Source organism: Amaranthus tricolor, chromosome 9 (genome assembly GCF_026212465.1).
Source record: "Amaranthus tricolor cultivar Red isolate AtriRed21 chromosome 9, ASM2621246v1, whole genome shotgun sequence".
Lineage (NCBI taxonomy): Eukaryota > Viridiplantae > Streptophyta > Magnoliopsida > Caryophyllales > Amaranthaceae > Amaranthus > Amaranthus tricolor.
The window spans coordinates 27,459,575-27,479,469 of record NC_080055.1 but is presented as its reverse complement, the minus strand read 5'-3'; the positions used below and the strand labels follow the sequence as shown (position 1 = coordinate 27,479,469).

The 19,895-nt window shown below is 35.4% G+C and overlaps 3 protein-coding genes across 3 annotated transcripts; 1 reads left to right on the top strand and 2 right to left on the bottom strand.

Annotated features, from left to right (window-relative positions):
• Positions 1 to 174: 174 nt before the first annotated feature.
• On the bottom strand, positions 175 to 5,779 carry LOC130823494 (myb family transcription factor PHL7-like). The gene is made up of 7 exons (XM_057688113.1): positions 5,622 to 5,779; positions 3,469 to 3,599; positions 3,025 to 3,101; positions 2,898 to 2,940; positions 2,682 to 2,739; positions 2,240 to 2,309; positions 175 to 1,168 (listed from the first exon to the last, which is right to left on the bottom strand). Exons 2-7 carry the CDS (start codon positions 3,578 to 3,580, stop codon positions 638 to 640), a joined length of 891 nt encoding a protein of 296 aa, XP_057544096.1. The 5' UTR covers positions 3,581 to 3,599; positions 5,622 to 5,779; the 3' UTR covers positions 175 to 637.
• Positions 5,780 to 8,945: 3,166 nt separating this feature from the next.
• On the bottom strand, positions 8,946 to 13,860 carry LOC130823959 (probable galacturonosyltransferase 4). The gene is made up of 9 exons (XM_057688799.1): positions 13,310 to 13,860; positions 13,176 to 13,216; positions 12,982 to 13,023; positions 12,789 to 12,855; positions 12,439 to 12,653; positions 11,551 to 11,831; positions 10,663 to 11,020; positions 9,685 to 10,260; positions 8,946 to 9,560 (listed from the first exon to the last, which is right to left on the bottom strand). Exons 1-9 carry the CDS (start codon positions 13,419 to 13,421, stop codon positions 9,285 to 9,287), a joined length of 1,968 nt encoding a protein of 655 aa, XP_057544782.1. The 5' UTR covers positions 13,422 to 13,860; the 3' UTR covers positions 8,946 to 9,284.
• Positions 13,861 to 14,812: 952 nt separating this feature from the next.
• On the top strand, positions 14,813 to 19,367 carry LOC130823614 (glucan endo-1,3-beta-glucosidase 5). The gene is made up of 2 exons (XM_057688297.1): positions 14,813 to 15,364; positions 17,667 to 19,367. Exons 1-2 carry the CDS (start codon positions 15,021 to 15,023, stop codon positions 18,772 to 18,774), a joined length of 1,452 nt encoding a protein of 483 aa, XP_057544280.1. The 5' UTR covers positions 14,813 to 15,020; the 3' UTR covers positions 18,775 to 19,367.
• The last annotated feature ends 528 nt before the right edge of the window (positions 19,368 to 19,895 follow it).

Genomic DNA, 19,895 nt, shown 5'->3' with positions numbered 1-19,895 from the left:
CTAAAGCAAATTGGGTGTGTGAGTGCGTGTTTAACTTGCAAGTTTTTCGAGTTCTCACGGAAACGAGTACAAATGTTCTAAGCATGGTGTACTTCTCCCTATATATAAACAGTAAAACAACCACATTTCCTAAATGTACTTGACCTTGGTAAGCACTAAAGAAAACGATCCAAGAATTAAAAAACTACATGTTAAATAAGAATAAAAATGAACAAAAATCCTGTTACAAATTCTAACACTATCGATCAGATCTGATTAAAGACATGTACTTGTAAGTTATAACATTTTCAAGTGGAATGAGCGAGGACATACTCGATATGATAAGCCGTAAATAAGCAAGAAACATGCTCATCAATTCCCAACTATGCCCTCAACAGAAAATCTCCGAACTAGGTATATGCTGTTGCTATCATCATCAAGCAGGGAGAAACAAACTCCAAATTAGAAAAACGCAGCGCGCAGCACTGGAGGTGAATCTCTCAAACTTAACGGCATCAACACGGGATCCTGAAGCCCGATAAGTTGACAAGGACAGTTATAGGTTATAGGTCTACAACAGAAGAAACCTTCCCTGAGGAACTAAAGCTACATAGAAACACTTAATGAAGGCTAGCAGTTTAAGAGTCGAAATACTTTTTCATAGCTTTTTTTCTCGGTCTTCCTTGCCAACCGATAAAGCAGAAGGATAAAATGGTTCTCCCACATATATAGTGTGCCGTTGTTGAAGAGATTGACTCGTGCTCGACTCCAGTATCTGCTCGGTAAATAACATCTCTTGGCTTGAAAAGGCATCATCGTTGGCCATACATGGCTTCTTTGCTGATCTCTCTTCTATATAATTTTCGGATGTCAAAGCATCATGGCTAGTAGAGTCGGGTGTCAATGGCTCATTATGAGACGAGAAAGACTCGTCTAAAGATAGGGTCTTAGCAACTGCATATTCTTTGTTGTTTTTGCCTAAAGGTGACTCTGATATAGGAGGAGGAGTTTCTGGGTCACTCTTTAAAGAATCAGCGCCGAGGTACTTATCGGACATTAATAAGCTTGATTTAGAATCTCCAGAGCCAGGCACATCTGCGATTGTTTTACTAAGGCGTTGTTGCTCCTCGATTATTTTCTTCAAGTATTTGCCTTGAGCTTCTATTCGTAATTGCAGCTGCCTTTGCACCTATAGCACGTCAAGTATAATAACTGATCAAAGCGTATTTTACTTGACACTTTACATGGGACGAGGTATGAAGAATTCTACAGAACCACGGACAGTGAGTACTTGGTAAACATTATTCATTTTTAATCATAAAAAAATATATTATTGAGTAAATTATTGCCAAATTTGTCTCATTACATTTTTCCATATGTCAACCTATAATTTACATTGATACTTGGTTTCCCCCTTTTCATGTTGTGGTGACTTACTCTGTGTAGACCATCATTCATGATTTATAACTAAGGGGTAAGAATTATGTAGAACCTTGTTAGATTCATCTAAACATGGTCGAAGGGCTATCGACACCAAGGTCCAACGGCGACCTTGGCCCCTCCAAGAACAAAATAGTGCACCCACAAGCTAAAAAAACTATAAAGCCTAGTATCTCCAGAACCATTCTGCCAAGCTGGCTTCAGCCCTCTCAGTCCACTCACTCACTGAACACTTACGACCAATAATCGAGCATTAGTGTCGACAAGATCCTTCAGAATCACAACCACATCAAACATATAAATGGCTTCTCATTGCTCTCTCCTTACTGGATAAATCATGATTAACATCCCAGATATCTAGGCTGGTTAAACATTACTTCCCTCACATGAAATAATATTCTGGAAGTGGTCCTTCAACTTTCCATCAAAAAGTGATCAAAATGCTCACAAGGGTATTCAGATTCATTGAAACATCTAATAAGTCTCATTACTCACTTCTTATTCTATATCAAGTAATCACCAGAATAACATATCAGGACACTAGAGGATTTACTTATTTCCCAATGATGACCCCCAACTCTGTTTCCCGCTTTTTTTCTGTTTTCAGAGTCGATTAACTGGAGCTTACAGAACAACCAGCGGAAAAAGAGAACAACGACTAAGGTAGAATAAGTAGGACAAGACCAGTGGTCAGAACACCTCCTAAACAAGAATCACTTAATGTATGCTGTAAGGGAGCAATTAGCAATGGGAATTGGTAACTTTCTTGAGAGAATTAGGATCTAACAGTTTTCTAGAGACTGCACAAAAAAACACATGCCTCTAATTGCTCATGCAATCTCTTCTGCACCTCCATCTGCAGCTTTAGTGCCTCAGTGATTTCCATGCCACTGCAAAGCAATAATTGAAAATTGCAGTCAGCAGGATATATTGGATGAAAGAGACCTTGACAAACTAAATAAGACCTATGTCGGTGCAGCTGAAAAAACACTTAAAAAAAGGTAACTCTCAAAAAATCATTCATACACCTCTCTTTCAATGTTCATCAACCCAAAATTTTAGATATAATGTCAATCCTTCTCCATCATGAATTCATGATATCATACTCCTGTCCAATTGAGTTTGCTCCACTCACTAAAAAGCTCTCACATACGGAAAAGTCACATGGATAGAGGGGGTAACTTCTACGTTCTACCTCAAATTAAGTTACATGATAATAAAACAAAGAAAATAAAAAATCATAAAGAGAATAGAGTCCTTACGATGAATTTTCCGGACCATAAAGCAAATCTGCAGATTCCTTCCAGTCGGTTTTCTTCCCTATCATGACCAACATCGTATTCAAAAAAGAAAAACAAAGAATCATAAGTATATTCCCTTAAGTGGAAATGAAAGAAAAACCTAGAACTCAAATTCAGTAAAATGTCATACTATGAACATAAAACCAGATACCCTTTACCATAACCATGGATACTAACCTTCAGATGAGGAATCAGGAAGGTACTTCGCAAGGCGATATTTCTGAAAGGGCAAAGTAGAGAAATGTGAGCAGAGAAACATAGATACACTAGTGAAACCTCAAAAATAATTTCAAAAGATAGCTACCTGTAAATGGCTTTTGACATGATATATTGTCAAGCCCTGTACCCCCATGACCCTAAGAACACCTTTGGGTGTAGCACCTGAAAGGCACAAGAAATAAAGTTAGCCCCAAAATCAAAGCTCTATTAGAACCAAGTTTTTATCACACATAACGGCTACGAAGATGATTAATCGAGTGCCCAATATATCTGATGCAAAATTTTAACAATGAGATATTAGTTTGATTCTCAATAAAAAGATACACAAATATGAACACAAGACAAGATAAGTCTATTCTTTTCTCTTTTTCTGATATGATGATAAAATCCAGATAATAATCAAACCCAGTACATAGAAGATTTTGTTTGTATTAAATACTGATGTAATCAGAGAATCAGACAATCTTGTGCTACAAAATTACACAAACCATGTTATTATAAGCAAACATTACTAAAGTTAAAAACTTACGATCTGGCCCACCAAGTTGTGCCACTGCATCAACAAAACGTTCGTGAAGTTCATGGGTCCAACGGAGTCGTTGCTTTGAAGACAGATTAGGATTATTACTTACAGGATCCATTATTTCCAACACCACAGTCCTAATGCAAATTGGATAAAGGATTCTTGACATATCAGTTTGAAGTTAATAACTAAAAGATACACACATGTATGGCAACGGAAAAAAGATTATAAGACCCACAATCATCAAACGAGGATTCTAAGACAGAAATTAATTATTAATTAGATAAAAAAGTACAGATGAACAAGAATAAGATAGAAAATGTAACATTTATTCAACCATCATATTTCATTCAAGGACAAACTCCTGTATTTTAATAACACAACTCATGTAACAAATACTACCAAAAATTTTCATGGATCTAATATCTTCCAAACATAATGCAAACAACCACCTATGCTCACATACTTTTCTACCTGATATATTCAGGTGTTTCAAATAATGAGATTAAACAACCACCTATGCTCACAGTACATTTCTGCCTAAAACGAGGGGATTTGCGCCTTAGCGCTGGTAATACCACTTTGGTAAATAAACCTTCATAATGAAGCGCCCATACAATATACCGTGGCCTTAATTTTGCACTATGATCTGATTCGAGTAACATAGATGGGTGTCTTGATAATGTTCAAGTAGTACCACGTGTAACTTGATGGAAAAATATATACTTCCTCTTATTCACATCAATTATTTCATTTTGTTTTGCATGTTTGTCAATGCAACTATTCAATCTTGAAGAACTCTATTTGCGCATAATTAAAAATTATAAAAAACAGATATTGATAAAATTTATATTGAGACGAATCAAACAAGATCTCACTTGAGTACTTGACTATGTTTTAAATTACAAATTAAGATAAAATACAAAGTAAGAGTGAAATAGTGCCAAAAAAACAAAGGACACATTTGATGTGAATAGGAGGGAGTAGATTTTTTTTAATGAACGATATTTTAATTTCTTTTGAGGATCTTTGTGAACTTGGATTAAGGCTTAAGAATCCCCTACAAGTAAGGCGAGAAGAGGGAAGTACTCCTTCGTGTATGTGGTGAGAATCGAACCCTTGACACAAGAGTAAACGGGAAAGCCTCCAACCACTAGGTCAACCCATGATTCTCGAGGATCTTTGAATAAGCTAGAGTTTGATAGTTGTAATAGCTTTAGTGAATGCAGAGGGTAGTTCATCATTAGTGCTGATAGTGCATCCTATATCTGAAGAGTTAAGCATATGGAAAATTACGTTCAAAGCTTTTGATTTGGGAGTTCGTCGAGGTCGAGTTTGGAAGGATTAATATGCCAAGGTACATTTGTTGGTCTAAACTCTGAAGTTTGATATATATGGTTATAGTAGCTACGATTTGATGTATTTTATCTATTACCTCTATGTCTTTTGTAATGTATTGAAGTTTGATACTTCTATTGTTAAATCTAGTAGTTATCATTGAGTTGAATATTAGATAATAGAAATGGATGCCTTTACTTGCTTCTCATTTTGACTTTTGTATATGTAATTATTAATTACTTAAATGTGTAAGCTTTGTTTCAATAACGATCAATTTCTGGTGGTGTACCACCATTTTAACCATTTATAACATGAATTAATTTTGAATTGACAAACAAAACTCCATCTGAAATTTCTGCAAAATTGATTTTGAATCCTGAATCCGCCCCTGCTCCCAGAGCTCCCCGGTTCCCACTTCCCACATACACCTTCACCAATCTAATAACTTCCCACAAATGAAAATCAGTAATTTCCAACTTTCCGTAGCTTAGATTTCCTAAACAAATTAATCCTACCTCATTAATTTCAAGCTCAAACTCACTGTTAGTGTTGGAATGATGGAATCAAGGAAATACCTTCCTCCCACATTCCAGGAATTTTGAGTGCTGTAAACCTAGTACTTCTATTACACTAACCGACTTAATTCAGCTCTATACACAGAATTCAAAAGGAAAAAAAAAATCAACAATTAATCATGCACTCTTTCCCGTCCGTTAATCTTAGAACAAATTGAAAAAATGACCATAATCTGAATTCTGATAGGGTAATCAGAGTCACACAAGAGAAGAAATTAGAACAAAGTGAACAAAGAAGAGACGAACCTTGGACTGTCGTTCAAGCTCGGTTGACGGCCGCAATTTAGTGGTCAAACAAAAGAGGAAATGGGTTGAATTCCATAGTCACTCGTCAAACCGCTTCTATTTTTCAAGAAACAATGCTCAACAACAACAAGCCATTAGGCAAGGCAGCCCAACTAATGAAAAACTAGAAAATTTGAAAAAAAATAAGATTATTTAACAACTTTATTCAAAAAATAAGCTCCGTTCAAACTTTATTCAAAAAATAAGCTCCGTTCAAACTTTATTCCCAAAATAAGTGTTCTTGTCTCCAAACTTAGGCTTGTCAAAAATTTAGTCAAGAGATATGTTGCTGTTAATAACAGCGACCTAATGTTTGACTGGTCAAACATAATGTCGTAGTTACTAACAGCGACATATCCCTTGACCTGGTTTGACTTTTGTTGATTTTTTTGTATGATTTAAACTAACCGTTGTAAAATTAAAAATAGTCGTTATGAAGTTGAAAATAGTCGTTGTTATTATGTTCTATAAATAACTCCATCATCTCCCTACTTCATTGTATCCAAACTCCATCGTTCTTGTTCTAGTTAATCGATTTTGAAGGTAACATAAAGTATTATGTTAGTATTATTTTCAAGTTATAAATGTTGATATTATTTTTGAATGTTTACTTATGTTACTATATCATATGTGTTCCGTAGATGTCACAGGAGCATTCTATTGAAGAGCTTTGTGATTGTGGCTATAAAGTTGAGATTAATACAGATTGGAGCAACGTCGATCTTGGCCGTGATTTTGTTGTTTGTCCTTTCTACTTGGATGAAGGATTCGGATGCACGTACTTTAGGTGGGTTGCTCCGAAGGGTACCAAATCGCTTGAAAAAGAAAAACAAAACCTTAAAGATGAGGTATTGAATCTCAAGAGACAAATAGATGATATGGAACATAGGAAAGAAGAGACTGAAAGAATTATGAGAAAGTTGAAGAAACAATATTAGTTAACGGCGGTGGTTTAACTTGACGAATGAACTATGTAATTTGATATGGATTCGTTGAACATGAATGAAATTGTGTTGAATTTTCGAGAGCATTTTCCCTATTAGAATATGATTGTCTGTTTGTTTTTGATTAAACTCATACTGCATTCTTGGCGAAATGATTTCTCGCCGAAAACTCTGAGTACTTAACATCATTTCATTCATAATAAACGTGTGATAATACGATAAAAATATATACATCTACATATATATTACAAATTATACACAAAATTCCAAATGTAACAAATATTGAATATGTACAAATGTTCAATATATACAAAATGTCACTAATGTTCAATATATACAAACAACATACTAATGCTAATCCTCCTCTTGTACCCTGTCTAACTGTGACGGTTTACGACGCCTCCTACGATAGTAAGAGGTCGTCGCATGACGCTCGGGTAGGGGAGGTGATTGATACTGTGATGATCCAGCACCCTGTGAGGACCTGGCACCATAGTCGGGGCACGTTAAGTCTACCTCCTCAAGATGAACATCGGCATGATGAGGAGATGACCCCTGCTCGTCCATAGTGGTGTCGGGCACAACGACTTCTGGAATGAAGTGCTGAAACTGTCCCTAGGAATATGCCTTAGGCAATCTCCCGTACATGCTCCTCTTGGGTGGAGCTGATGACAGATGCAATGCCTTGTGCCTGCAATGAAGCCATTTCAAAAACATACAACAGTCACACGAAATAAAGCCATTTCTACAACAATACATACAAAATTAACATCACCATCAATTTCATAAGAAAGCAAGTACATTGTTCAAAATTAGGGTTTGCATTCAAATATTCTCTACATTAAATTCAAACATTTTTTACATTAAATTCATGAACAAACAACCACATTATGAAAATCATAGCAAATAACAAGTACATTTGACATATTTATAGAGTTTAAGTATAATGACCACTTTAAATGACATACTTTTAGAAAACAAAAAAAAACTAAAAAATTTATAATAAAAAGGTACCTTAATAAGCTATAGATCACCAAGGAGTAGTAATTTGCAAGTTTATGAACCTGCATTTAATTGAAACTTCATGAACAAATATAAACCATAAATTTTCGAAAAAAGAAAAAAAAAGTTATTACCTGAAGTGAATGTAGTAAGATGAAGAACTAATTGGTAGTACATACTTGAAATTTGATGAGATTAATTGAAGGATTGAAGTTGATTTTAATGGTGGAAAGAAGAGGGAGATTTTCGTGGGTTATTAGTGCTCTCAACGAAGTAAAGTGAAATGAAGAAGAAGGAGATTCAGCAGAAATTTAGAACGCATGAAGTCGCTGTTAGTAACAGCGACTTAATTGTTTAACCAGTCAACCATTAGGTCGCTGTTAGTAACAGCGACTTGACTCTGGACTAAATTTTTGACCATTTCTTTCATTTCGCTGTTAATAAGTGTGAGTATACGCTAAGCCTAGGTTTGGAGGCAAGAGCGCTTATTTTAGGAATAAAGTTTGAACGAAGCTTGTTTTTTGAATAAAGTTGTTACATAATTTTATTTTTTTCAAATTTTCTGAAAAACTATGAGTCGTCTAAAATTAACCCGACCATTCGAGATCGATATTATATGATCCAACTCGACTTGAAATAACCCGTATATGAAATTAAAATTAAATTATAAAAATATTTACATATATTAAGAACTGAAATTAATATCGGATTGTCAAAAATTAAAATACTATATCTGATATAAATGCAATTATTCTAGTATTTTTCATTATTTTACTTGGGAGTTGTTTTTGGATGGATTGTCCGTTATATTTAAGATAACTCGCCATGAAAAATTGAAGGATAAAGACTATAATTTCTAATAACATTTAAAAATATTGACAGGTAAAACTTATCATTTTTTTAGATTAACAAAAGAATGACAAAACAAAAAAAAACTATCAAACAACCATTTAACCTCATAATTTTTTGTATTACATTAATATTTTGGTATGCATGAACATACTTATGTGGTTGGAAGCAACTTGTGGTTTGATATTTGAAACTTGAAAGTTATTAACCATAACCAGAGTAGATCATAGATATTCTTACATTATACTTATTTATTCTATTTATATTAATTACAAAAATAGTCATTAATATTCAAATTCAAGAGGGCAAATTAGGGATTTTGTTTATTTTATTTTAACATTCAACTTTTATTTAGTTCAACTTTATTCAATTGAGATCGGTAGAGCTTAAATCGCTATTTTAAACCGAAGAAAACACTTGTTTCTCAAACTAAACACCATTTTACATCAAGTGCAGCTAGTGAGAGCAAATTACAAGAAGCCATGAGGTACAAGTAACAAATAATTCAAACACGGCTATGGAGTTCGAATCATAAAGTATCTATCTACACTCGTAAACTACAATCATAAATCATAACTCATCCTACGCCCTTGCATTGTTCGAACAAATAGATCATTTACAATAACATCGGTAGTCTAGTCACAAAAGGTACAAAAGAATGTATTTACCATAAGTTGTTCGTTTGCGATACGTACTACATACAACAACTAAATTGATGAATTGCGATTTAACACGATATTCAAAAATACGTTCTCTAAAGACTAGTAGCAAAACAGCGGGCCGAGAGTTTAGAATACAAGCCCGCAAGACCAAGGAAGGCACATGCCGCTTAAGGATTGATGTTGCACTCTCGCAAATATACCTGATCATAGTCGATGTATTTTGACCAGTAGCCTCGGTACTTGGGTATCCCAATCTCAAGCCATGGTTTCATGTTGCCATTGTAATGTATAACGGCAGCTCGTTCAATGTCCCTCGAATTGACACTGGGATTATAGCCTAGACCAAGCACATGCCATGATCGATCTAGAGGGAAGGTCCGTTTCCAAAATGTAATGAGACCCGGAGGCAAAGTTCCGAGCTTCCATAACTGCCGATCATGATTCTGCACAGAAAGTTACGATTTATGTAAGACTCGAAAAAAGTGACAACCGAATTTCCGAAACACGTTTAATGTAAAAGCAACGGAATCACGAAGACGGACTTGGCCCTTAGTACAAGTCTCTTACCAGCTTTTGCCAAGAGTGGTACACCTCGGTGATGTTTTGTTTCTTCCACTCTTTCAAATCAAAGATGTTCATTCCATAGGCCCATCCACAAGCCCGCGGGTCAAAATTTTTCGAAATAAGAGGGTTTGAGAAATTAAGATATCGGTCGAACCGATGGAACGTCTCCCCGCACGTTTCAACAGCACCATTCACATTCCCTTTTAGATCGACTGACCAAAGCCTGCTAAGATCCTTCTGAACCACTATATCATCATCTAAAAACAGAACTTTTGTCAACTTGGGGAATATCTCTGGCAGGTAAAATCGAAGATGGTTGAGAACGGACAAATATTTGGGGTTGCGGAATTTCAAATTTGCGTCTGATGAAGCACGGTTGCTTTTGAAGTAGTAGTCTATCATGGATTGAGAACCCAATTGCTTCAGGACTGGACTGTAACTTGAATTCAACCATGTAAATTCTTCGACACTTTGGACGTTAATGGTAGCTTTATTCGGTGGATTTACTAAGAACCACATCTTCATCGCTGCATAGTTGAGTCTATCCGTTACAATGTGGAAAACGTGTCTTGATGGGTCCTGGAAAATGTTAGATTGTTAGTAACGTAGGAAATTCTTAAACGATTAAATAACATCCAGACACTTAAACTAGAAAATGGAAAAAAAGGATAGAATTGCACTCGATGCAAAAGCCGAGTTTCGGATAAATGTTTGATATGTTTCCTTGATGAAATCTATGTTACTCAGACTCTTCATTTTGCTTCACATACCCGCGTCTGATCCTTAATGCTCGGACATTGGTATGGCACTTAGATACTTCATTTTAGGCGTAAAATTGAATATTTAAACGTATCCGACACTTGGTCACGTACCGGTATCAGACATCAGTACCCGAGTCCAAGTAACATAGGGTAAAATCCAGCATTGGAACTCTTATATGGGTAACAAAAGGAAAAAGAGAAACTCTACCACATATATTACCTTGGCGTGGGTAACGGTTGAATTTACAACCACCGCAGCTGCCAAAACGTTGTCACTGAATAACGCATAGTGATATAGCTGGGGGTCATCCAACTTTTCTTGATAAGGTAACTGCTGTTGAGAGTCATTCAAGGCGTAGAATTCAGTCGAAAGTCGCAACGGAAGACAGTGAAGGCCCTTTGGAAGTGTTTTTGCAGTTAATTGAGTCAAAAACATGGTTTGCTTTCTGTGAACACGCAGCTGCTCTTCCGATGAGTGAAGGATAGCACGGAGCTTCTTCACCATAGCTGCACAATCATCTTGAATTTGTTTGCCCTTGGCCAATGTCTGATCCATCGCTTTCATTTTCTCAACGGCACTGCATTTGAACCAAGTAATTAAGATAGAACGGTAAAAGATGTAACAAGGAATACGTATCAATAGTGTCTGAATACAATTCACCACATTATGTCATAGAACTAGATGTGTTTAACGGGCCGGGTAGGGTCAAAATTTAAATGGGGCGGGTAATGTTGAATTGAAAACTGGCTGGGGCGGGTCATGTCAAATTTAAAACGGGCTGGGCAGGTCAAAGCCCAATGGAACCCAACCCAATTTGACCCATTTGTTAAAAATTTCATATAATAGTTTTTTATTCCACTTTATGGCCTGTTGGGTTTACCCACCTATTATATAATAATATCCACCTATTATATAATAATATCATTCTAAAATATTTAAAAAAGAAGTGGTAAATTTTTTTCTGAAACCAATTCCTATGATTATCCGACCGGACCCAGCCCGACTCTTTACACCACGGCTCGTTATTGACCCGACCCTTGCCCCATTGGTCGACCTGCTCCGTTAAACACCTCTACTTAAAACAAGGGAGAAAATATCAAAACATACTTCCTAGGAAGTTCCGAATCCTTTGTTGCATCACCAAGAGCCCTCTGGACTTCCTTTATTCTTTGTCGAAGCTCCCTGATAAAATGAGCATTGTTTCTTGTCGCTGAAAGGGAAAGGTAGACCTTTCCCCTGATCAACTGATCTTTCAGATACCGAACCTGGGAATTAACGACGCTGCCAGCTTGGATGTTACTATTCTTCTCATTTCTAGGTCCTCGATTAGGAATTTCTTTTGCACCAACGTTGCCAGCTCCGTCAGATTGCTGCAAGCGTTTTTTCTCCTGAAGGATGGAGAAAGAGACATTCAGGTAAGAGCAGTGAAACATAATTCACTAGTTAGTTCGCCCTTTGGATTCGTGATTCGTTCAAAGTGGTTCAAAAATAGCCTAAAACTGACCATAACTCGCTTTTTTCGATTCGCAATTCACAAGGCGATCAGCGAATAATGTGACATTGGGTAAGAGTAAAAGAAAGACAAATAAATGAAATTTTGTTCAAAAGCCGAACAAGTCTAATGTCATTAGATGTGGAAAGAAAGCGCGTAGTTCAGAGTAAATCATCTTCTAAAAAAAGTCGTTAATTCATTTTCTTAATCTAGTTAACATATTATTTTCATAAGGAAGGGATGCCATAACTTCATCTACATCCTTTACCTTCATTTCTCCTCCCATCTATCATCTCAACTCCTCTTAAATTCCATTTATTTTCTTTCCTTGCATCTAACATTCGGACGAATATACAAAAACGAAAGTTTCCATCCGACCAAATACAACAAAAACAAAAGTAACCGATTCACATAAACTAAAAGCTCAAAAGCACTCAAACATCCAATCACAAGGATAAATACACAAAAACCAACGAAACCATAAGCTGAACAAAAACACATACCACATTCTTGGAAGCATCTACATCAGCAATGGTATCGAGAGCTCCGCCTTCATCTATCTGCGAGACACGGACTCCTTTCATCCCATTCCCATCCGTAACTTGTCGTATACGGTTTTCAAAATCAACTGCATCATTACTAGTGCTTGTCGTAGTTGTCGATAATACTCGGTTTTTATGCTCTACCTCAACAGGTTCTACTTCTACTACCTTGCTACCTAATGAATCAAAACACTAGTCTACAATCAGATCTACTCATCTTTCTAAACAAATCCTTCTCAACGATTCGAAATTCTAGACAAATTTATTGCAAAGTAGGGTACAGGAGAAAATTATTCTTATTGGCAACTAACCTTGCATTAAGGGTTTGACTTTAGGAGAATCATTAACATCAGAATCCTTGACAAACATTACAGTTTCCTACAAGTAGTTATATTGCAAGATCATATAAGCATAATTAAAGAACAATTAAAGTACAATTAAAGGACAATTGACAAAATTACATAGTATTAAGACTTTATAAGCAACAAATCCAACAGAATTTACCTGAGGAAGCACATTAAGTTGGCTTGTATGACCAGTAAAATCCTGACAACAAACAAATGTAGAGTAAATTGGAAGCAAATTTCAATTCAATACAAAAAAAAACCAATTAAACTTGGACTAATATCTTAATAAATAAACAAAAAAACTAAATAAATACAACAAAAAGTAAGATTCTTGGATTGAAAAACACTCACAAAAGCAGGAATTTCTTCTTCACCATCTAATTGTTCCAGAGCTGTAAAACCCAAGAACACAAATTAGCAACAATTTAGAGTAAAACCCACATAACAAAAAGATTCAAAAATGAAAAAAATTTGATGGGTCTTACTTGAAGAAGGAAAAAAAGTTCCAAGTTTGTCGGTGTACAGAAGAATAGGAGAAACAACAGTCACAAAAAGCAAACACAAAACTGGTTTTCTTATATTAATCTTCATCTTCATCAAAATCCAATCTTTGTTTACCCTTTTCACTTTAAAGAAACTAAACAATCTTTTACTTCATTTCCCACAAAATTAACACTACATAATTCAATCAAGAATCAATCTTTTTACCCCGATCTAATCGGATATCTACCAGATTTTAACCCTAACAGATAAAAGAGGGATTTGGGGAAATACAGCTAGGGATTGAGAAGTGAATACTAAGTAGGAATGAATGATTTAGTGGTATTGTGGTGATGTTGATGACAGTAATGAGTGGACCAGGGTTGGCAATTTAGTGCCACTGCCTATTCATATCATATCATATGATACATGGCATGGAAATGGACAGTCTGGATGCACCTTGGTCCTTGAGGGTTGATCTTCATCTTGATCTTGATTTCTTCTTTCTACTAATGTTGTTTAAAATTTTTAATAACAATTGGTTTGGTATGAATTTATGATGTTTTAACCCTCACAATCTTTATGATTAATACTATTTTAGGGTGGCTATTGTGGGTTTGATACGATATTTAGCCGATTTTAATTTTTTGGATTTAAAACTTTTATATTGTTGTGTGTTTGATTTGATGTTTATCGGTATAAACTGGTTTTTCTTATTAGTTGTGAAACGATTGAAACCGAATAAAAATTTGTATTTTATCATCCACAAATGATTAAACTTCTCTGATTTAGACATCTAATCAGATGATTGTAACATGTAACGAGGTCGTATTTATAATTTAATACTATTTAAAAGTAATTGTTAAAAGAAATCACTAATAATAATATATCAATGCCAAAGTCTTAATAAAAAAAAATATTAGAGTTGACCGCCTAAACTAATAAATTATTTCTTTTATAGTACCTTAACATTAATAATTAGAAATCAATAATAACCGATCTAAAATTGATCCGACCCGAATCCTATTCAATGGATCATTTTGACAAGTCCAATTGCACTGAGTTCTCCACCCTTACACTAGAATAAAATATATTTTATAGAATTTATGTTCAAATGAGCAGTCTTGTGAAAATAGTATTTATAACAACTAATAAACTCAAAGGTGAATTTTAAATGTATTTTGAGATTACAGGGTCGACCGCGAAAAAGAGAGGTTAGTTAAGATACAATCTCAAGACCTTGCCTAAAAAGGACTCTAAGGACGAAACATGCTTAAGAGAGATAAGACTCAATTTCCAATTTACGTTATTTTTAACTACTAATTTATTAATAATATATTTGATACATGGTAGATTGATAGAAGGGGAAAAAAGTAGGTAAAAATTAAATATCGAACTTTCTTGAAAAATGGTATTTTTTCTCAACAATGAGACATTTTTTTTAGCTTTTCTATTAAAATAATTAAGTTAATATTGTTCACCTTATTATAACTTACTAGAGATATACAAGTTAGTGTCGGTAATTAGGAAAGGGGGAGTAAACAAGACGCAACTTACCACTTTTTAGAGAGTTGGTAAGAATCAAGAAACTACTACTACTAGTAATGACATTTCTAGAGTTTATTCCAAATAAGGAACAAAAGTATATACACTTCCCTCTCAACTTCAAGTATATACACAATTTGAATTAAATCCGGAAGGAACAAGTAATTAGTAATGAATGGAGGATTAGTATTACCATTATTATTATTATTATTATTATCATTAATGGTAGAAAATGGGGAAGCGGCAGTAGGAGTGAACTGGGGAACATTATCACAACACAGATTATCCCCTAAAACAGTTGTGGATCTATTGAAACTTAACAAGATCTCTAAAGTTAAGATTTTTGATACAGACCCAGAAGTTCTTTATGCTTTAAGAGGTACCCAAATTCAAGTTATGATTGGTATTCCCAATGAATTTCTTTCTATTATTAGCTCTTCTGCTGCTGCTGCTGATTCCTGGGTTCATCATAATCTTTCTTCTTATGTCTCTGCCAGCCCTTCTGTTGATATCAGGTGGGTTTTTCTTTTCTTTTTTTTTTCTTCTGAATTTTCTTTTTTTTTCCCCGTTTTAGAATTTGGGTTTTTTGAATTTTTAATTTTTTTGTAATTAATGTTGTTAAATGTAGGAGGATTTAGGGCTAGTAGTATACTAGTATACTCTAGTATATTGTTCTTTTGGTTTAGGTTGTTTTTGACTTGTGATATTCCATTACTTGAGAGTAATGACCTAATTAGGTACTCTATTTGTCACATTAAATTTGCTGCATTTCTCCTCAAAAGCTCTCACATGGAGGAATGACATGTTGCAAACTGAATGGAATAGATGGAGTGCATAATTAGCAATTTGAATATGAGATTCACCCAAGATGAAAGTTATAGAATGAACCATTGAGGTGCTGAATGGAACAATTTAGAAGGAACAAAATAGTTGGAACACAATATTTAAAAGGAATTTGGAAATTAGAACATGTAATTTTGATGGGTGGTAGAAAAGTTTTGTAGATTTCAAGGATAGTTTCATTGTTTGTACATTGTGAAGCTTGTTATCTAGTTTAAGGGTGAGATTGGCCTAGGGCTATCCAGTAGGGTGAACAATTCTCTTCTTGAAAATGAGTCGAACATAAAAGTGAAACCTAATTGATATATCTAGGCGACGCCGCAAACCTATGAATAATTTGATCTACTCAAAACATCACAATGACTCTCGAATGGACATCCTTATATTGTTGTGTATTTTGCAAGTCGGACAAATCTAACTAGGGCATTTATAAGGGCATGTGAAGGAAATGGAATATGAACAAGAAAACAACTTAAATTTGAGAAGAGTTGAAGCCTCAGGTCAAGTTAGGCGAGGTGTCGGATTTAGTCGGGATAAGATGTGGGGTTGTGTGCGAGCTAAGTCTTTGTTTGGGAGGGAAACTATGTAAAATAAGCTTATTGGATGAACACTAAATTTAAAATTTGTCACATCGAATGTAATTAATGAAGTTCAGCCTAATAAACTTCAATTGGCCAAAGTTCACCCTCTCTCATGCAAATTTTACTAATATGAACAATATAAACTTGAATAAGAATCTTCAGCTCGAGAATTGAACAACACCACTAACACCCCTTGAAAACCGGCAAGAACTTCAAAATCTGATTGAGAAATGATATCGGCATTTGATATACACCTAAAGCAGTTTAAACTTTCCTTGGGTTTTAAATCAAGCTTGCTTAGAAATACAATGTATGTTGTGCACATCTTAGCTCTAGAAATGGACTTAACTAATGTGTTTATGTGGATGAATATGGCAATAAATAAGAGAGGTTGCAAGTTTATGTGTGAAAAAATACTGTGTTTTGATGTGTAAAAGTGCTAGTAATTCTTAGACTGAGAAGATGAAAAACCACCCTTTTTTGCACCTTTCTAAACTTCCCTCCATGAGAGAACAAGCATACATGGAAGAACCTTCCATAACTTCCCATATTATCGCTAAAATCAACCCGCACAAAAAACAAATTGATCAGTCGCCATGTCAGTGTCAGGTAGGTGCTAAGTCGGTGTCACATTCTGACTCCAGACGAATTGTGCAGCAATTGGCGCCGCCTAGGTTCTATAGGGGCGCCGAGTTGGCGAGTGGGGGCTTGATTTGGTGCCCCATTCGGCCTCGTTCTTCGTTTTCTATAAAACCGTTAACGAGGTGGTCCAAGGCACCAACTAGGCTCCCCATAATGTCCAGAATCCAGATTGTGTATCTAAGCTAAATGAACATGCACATTGACTTATGTTAACTTTCTCTATACGCCATTAATCAAGCTGAATACTTAAAAAATTGGCCAAAAATCCTCTACATACTAAAAACTTATCTCCAAGACCCATAGTGCAAAAACAAGGCTGCATCCCCATATTGCAAGTGTGCGACCATATTTGTAAAGGTTTTTGAGTTTACTGCAAATGTATCATAAAGCTTTTAGCTTACCACGACCAAAATATATCCGCATTGACCGTAAATTCTGCTTTTCAACCATGATCCGGACCATATTTTTGCACTATCAAGCCGATATGGTTTTATTTAATCTTTTAGTGAGTTTAAGCCATTTAGGGAGCATTGCAGATATGGCTTTACATATTCTTTTAAGTCTGATTTAAGTACATGCCATTTTCGCAAACTTCTTATCTATAAATACTCCTTAAGCATCTGGCATTTATATCATTATTTGTGTTGCAGCTACAATTTCTGTTCTAAGTTTTCAACTCGTCTTTAGCAAAGTTACTAATACCGTGACTGAAGTTATTGTTTTTTGTTCATTGACTATTGTTGCTTTACTTCAGGTATATCGCCGTGGGAAATGAGCCTTTTTTGACCAGTTACTTGGGCCAATTTCAGTCGTATGTTGTACCAGCCCTGCTCAACTTGCAGCAGTCACTGGTCAAAGCAAATCTCGGCAGCTCTGTCAAGCTAGTGGTGCCTTGTAATGCTGATGCCTATGAGTCATCTGTCCCATCTCAAGGAGCCTTTCGTTCGGAACTCACACAGATTATGACCCAACTCGTTTCATTCCTCAATTCCAATGGTTCACCTTTCGTTGTCAACATTTACCCCTTTCTGAGCCTCTACGGAAATTCAGATTTCCCCCAGGAGTACGCATTTTTCGCAGGGACAAACCATCCTGTACTTGATGGACCAAATGTCTACTACAACGCCTTTGATGGAAACTATGACACGTTAGTAGCAGCTCTTAACAAACTTGGGTATGGTCAGCTTCCCATTGTCATCGGAGAGGTAGGTTGGCCTACCGACGGAGCCCTTGGAGCAAATCTTACGGCTGCCAGGGCTTTCAACCAGGGCCTAATAAATCATGTCCTTAGCAACAAAGGAACACCTCTCAGGCCGGGTGTCCCTCCGATGGATATTTATCTTTTCGGCCTACTAGACGAAGACGCGAAGAAAACCCTCCCAGGCAACTTTGAAAGGCACTGGGGAATTTTTTCTTTTGATGGGCAGGCTAAGTACGAACTGAATCTTGGTCTAGGTGGCGGCTTGTTAAAGAACGCCAAGGATGTTGAGTACCTTCCGGCTAGATGGTGCATTGCAAACCCATTGAAGGATTTATCAAGTGTGGCAAACCATCTTAAACTAGCTTGTAGTGCTGCTGATTGTACTACACTAAGCTACGGAGGTTCATGCAATGAAATCGGGGAAAAGGGTAATATCTCTTACATGTTCAATAGCTACTATCAAAAGCAGAAACAAGACGTAAAAAGTTGCGATTTTGATGGACTTGGTATGGTCACTTTTTTGGATCCTTCAGTCGGAGAATGTCGATTTCTTGTTGGTATCACAGACTCTGGTTCTTCTTTTGGTCATGCATTGTTTGGTAGATGGCTTTTTATCTGGACATTAATCTTTTCAGGGAGCATTTTGATTCTTCTACTCTAGGTTTTCCATAGGACTAGTTTTAGAGTAGGGTCTTCTTTTTTGCTTTCATACGAGTGCTCGTACGATCGGAAATGTTTAGCATACTCGTGGACGAATACAAGTGTATTCATTTAGGCCGCTGTAGTTTCTCAAGGTGGAAGTTACTTATACTACCAAGTGCTATACATAACATTATGCCGGCTCTCATTTTTCACTACTAAATATTATTTTTTTGATTACTTTAGAGTTTAGACCTAAAATTACTACACCGAACACACCCTGTATGCCTGGTTGTGCATAGAAAATCGAAATCAGCCAAAGAATTCAACCTAACATGTAGGTGGAGAATAAGATTTTTCTTCCAAAGGTTTTCCATGCAAGATATGAATAATCTAGTATGAATTTACTCCACAATGTGAATCAACATTTACAATTCCCTCTTCCACTCCACTCTTATATTTCATTCTATTTCACTCCACTCATATACTCTTATATTTCATTCCACTCCACTTTTAAAAAATTTTAAAAATAAAAAATTTAAAATTTAAAAATTAAAATTAAAATTTTTAAAACTAAAAATTTTAAATTTTAAATTTAAAAATTTAAAATTTAAAAAATTTAAAAAAATCAAAAATTTTAAAAATTAAAATTAAAATACAAAATTAAAATCAAAAAATTAAAAAAAATACATATATATTTTTCGAAATTTTTTTTTTCCAAGTTATTTTGAAGTATGTAATAAAAAGTAAAGTGAAGAGGGTGGACATAGAAGTATTAAAATTTGGTCCATACTATTTTACTGTGCACCAAGTCCATACAAGAGTTTCTCAAGATCAAGTTCACATGTCCTTTGATTTAGCTGATTAGCATATAAAGATGTTCAGAATACTAACTGATCGGACTGTGGATTAGATTGAATCCTCAAAACCTTATCGATCGGTAATTTGAATGTTCACTTGAGGGAACAGCCATGTAGGTAGTGCTTTGAAGAGTCAATTGGATCAGTTAGGTTGGTGTTGGTAGTAAGAATGGGCATTTTAGGATAGGGTCCAACAAGATTCGAGTAGGATCTTGGCCTATCCCTACAACCAACTTGGTGGTCATGTGGTGAGTTTGGGAATGAAATTCCATGGGTTGATGTT